This window comes from Plasmodium reichenowi, chromosome 6, assembly GCF_001601855.1.
Source record: "Plasmodium reichenowi strain SY57 chromosome 6, whole genome shotgun sequence".
Classification (NCBI taxonomy): domain Eukaryota; phylum Apicomplexa; class Aconoidasida; order Haemosporida; family Plasmodiidae; genus Plasmodium; species Plasmodium reichenowi.
The window spans coordinates 1,194,288-1,197,807 of NC_033651.1; the positions used below are offsets into that span (position 1 = coordinate 1,194,288).

The 3,520-nt window shown below is 21.4% G+C and overlaps 1 protein-coding gene across 1 annotated transcript; it reads left to right on the top strand.

The window, feature by feature from the left end:
• Nucleotides 1-375: 375 nt before the first annotated feature.
• PRSY57_0629000 (hypothetical protein) lies at nucleotides 376-3,181 on the top strand (the record flags this gene model as incomplete). Its single annotated transcript, XM_020114638.1, has 2 exons — nucleotides 376-3,020; nucleotides 3,178-3,181. Coding segments are annotated over 2 exons (2,649 nt in total), but the record flags the coding sequence as incomplete, so codon positions are not given.
• Nucleotides 3,182-3,520: the final 339 nt, after the last annotated feature.

Below are 3,520 nucleotides of genomic sequence, written 5' to 3' on the forward strand. Positions count from 1 at the left end.
TTTTTTTTTTTTTTTTTTTTTTTTTTTTTTCTTTATAATAAATCATGAATATTTGTTATTCTTTATAATAATATTTAATAGAAATATTAAATATTTACGAGTCAGAATTATTTTTGTTCATGAATTGTTCCATATATATATTTAATAATTTTTTTGTTGTGGATTTATTCTACTTGATTATATGTTTCACTGAATATTAACATATATATGTTCATATAAATTCTTGTAGTGAAAATTTAGTAATACTAATTAACTTTAATAAAAGAAATGTTTGTGTGAGTTTTTTTTTTTTTTTTTTTTTTTTTTTTTTAATTTATATATTTTAGAACTTATGTATAATTAACTATGTATTACATATATATTTATTTTTGTTAGAACTATGAAATTGATGATGAGAATGATGAACTATTACAAGAGGCAATACGGCTTTCCATTTTAGGTTCGAATAAAAGAGAGCCGAGTAGTATCGACTGTAATGATAGTTATCATGACGTAGTTCGAAAGAATTTCGATAGGATAACTTATTATTTATGTAATAGTTATGAGAGTACTAAGAATAAAAATGATGTAATAGATAATAAGACATTTTGGAGAGAGATATATAAGAATTATAAGAATATATATATAATAATAAGAGATTATATGATAAATTTAACTAAAAGAAATGAGAAAATGAATGAAGAAGGTAGTGATTCAACATCAAGTAGAGATGACTATGATAGTGATGATTCAAGCGATTATAGTAATTCTTCTTCCTTATCATGTTGTTCTTTAGAACATATTAAGAGAACTTATAGAAATATAAATTATACCACCAAGGATTATTGTCGATGGTTAAGAAAGGGCCATCGGAGTAAAGCTTTAAATGATCATGTATATTTAAATTATTTATTAAAAGAAATGAAAATATTAGAAGATAGCAATTCTATTCATAACTTAGTTTTTGGTGTGAATAATTATAAATATTCTAATAAGATAGATATAAAAAAATGGTGTAATCATAGTATTTCATTTTATGATAATAAAAATATTAATTTTGGACTTCGTCAATTTTTAAGTGGCCCATGTGGTCTTATATCAAGTATACAAGGATACATTATAATTATTTTATTATTTAATTATAAATATCATTTTTTATGGGAAAATAACTATTTTAATATTTTAAAAACGAATAACGATTTTTTGAATTTTACAAATTCTTCAAAAATGGTGTATAAAGAAGGTGAGGTAGGAAATACCAAATTGAGGAATAATATATATAGAGAGAACAATAATTGTATGAATAATAATAATAATAATAATAAACAAGGGGATGATATGAATGTATTAGATTCATGTAAAGAGAAAAATGATGGATCTGGCGTCCCACTAAATAAAGAAGATAACAATAAGGATAATAAAATTAATAAAAATGAAAATAATGATGATATAAATGTTGATAAAATTAATAATAATGACGATTACGCTAATCATCTTGAGAATCATGAGCAAGGTGATACTACGCATGATAATAAAAATGTTGATAATATTATTGAAGAAAAGAATGATGTAAATGTTAATAATAATGATGATAATAATAATAATGATAATAATGATAATAATGATAATAATAATAATGATAATAATAATAATGATAATATTAATTACAATAATAATAATAATAATAACAATAACAATATTAATAACAATAATAATAGTAATAATCATAATAGGGGTAATTCTTTTTCAAATGATGAGAAACATAAAGATAAAATGCATGAAGAAGGTTATGATAATGAATTTTTAGAATTAGTACGTGACAATATTAAAGATTTAAAATATTATGCATTAGTTGAATCTTTAGCATATATATTATATCAGTGTACTGATAAGTCCTATTATGTCGTTGTATTTTTATTACCGGAATGCTATGATTATCCTTATTATATGAATAAAAAAAATTGTGATGAAAATTTAGTGAGAGATTTAAAAAGAATTACCATATATTATAAAGAGTTCAATGCTATAAAAGATGTAGTAAAATTTTATTTAGAGCATTTTATAATATTTTCAAGTTCTACTGGTGTAATATCCTTTTTATATTCCGTGATATTAACAAGAGGATTGCATAATGTTAAAAATGACATGGATGATATTAATCATCCTTTAATTGGTATATATGGGCATTGTTCACAAGAATTAGTTAATTTATTATTAACGGGTAGAGCATGTTCGAATGTTTTTGATAATAATAATGTAATAAATACATTTTGTAATACTGATGTAGATATAAGTATGTATGAAGGAGGGAATTCGTATATGAATAATTTTAATGATTCCAGAAATTCAAAAAGTTGGAGTCCTACTAAAGGATCCTTATCATATAATAAAAATGATAGTCTTAATAATAATAGTAATAATAATAATAATAATATAATACTAAAAGGTATAAACAAAAGACCATTAATTGGTTTGTTAACTGATTTTGAGGCTTTTAAATATTGTGAAGTTGGGAATTATTATAAATATCCAATATATCCTATATGGGTAATTAGTAGTTCCAATCATTATACTGTATTATTTTCTTTAAATATTAATAACTCCAAATGTACAAGTGAGGAGTTATTTTTAGAGAAATTAAATAAAATATGGAAGAAATATGATAAAGAAAACAATAAATATATATTGTCTCATTTTATTCCCCAATTTATTGAAGACTTAAATTTGAAGGATGAATTCCGAAATTTATTTGATGGATTTGTAAATGATTTGGATATTCTATTATATTCAGAATTTAAAGCATTTTATTTACAAATGAAGCAAAAAGATATAAATGAACTGAAAAATTCTGATCCACCGAAAGAAAAATATTTCTACTTATATGACGCTCAAGAAATGCCTGAAAAGTCGATACATTATTTTCTTTTGAAGGAAGTGGATTATGACGTTTCGCATGAAAATCACTTGAAATTTTTTAACACAAGGTGGCCAAATAATACAGTGGAGGTATTAAACAAGTCAAAAAAGGTTTCCAAATATAGGTACTAAATAATGAGCACATAATAAATAAATAAATATATACATATATATAATATATATATATATATATATATATTTCTTATGTGTGATATGTTACGTGTTATATATTCTATATGTATTACATGCTATTTATACCTATATAAAAATTTTTTTTTTAAGATAAATAACTGTTCATTCTTAAAATGACCATATAATAATGTTTGAAGAACTATAAATGTATAAATAAAAGTTTAGCATCATGGATATGGGACACATAAATCCAAGTGAAAATAATTTTATTCACCTCTTAATAAAATATATATATTTTAACAAAAACATTTTTCCATATTTTTTTATATTTCATAATTATAAAACTTATTTTTAAGATTAATAATATGAATTCCTTTTTTCGTGTTTTTTTTTTTTTTTTTTTTTTTTTTTTTTTATACATTGCTTTATTCATTTAATTCAAAACTAATAATATATTTTTTTTTTAATTCATGAGAAGAGTCTATTTAATAGA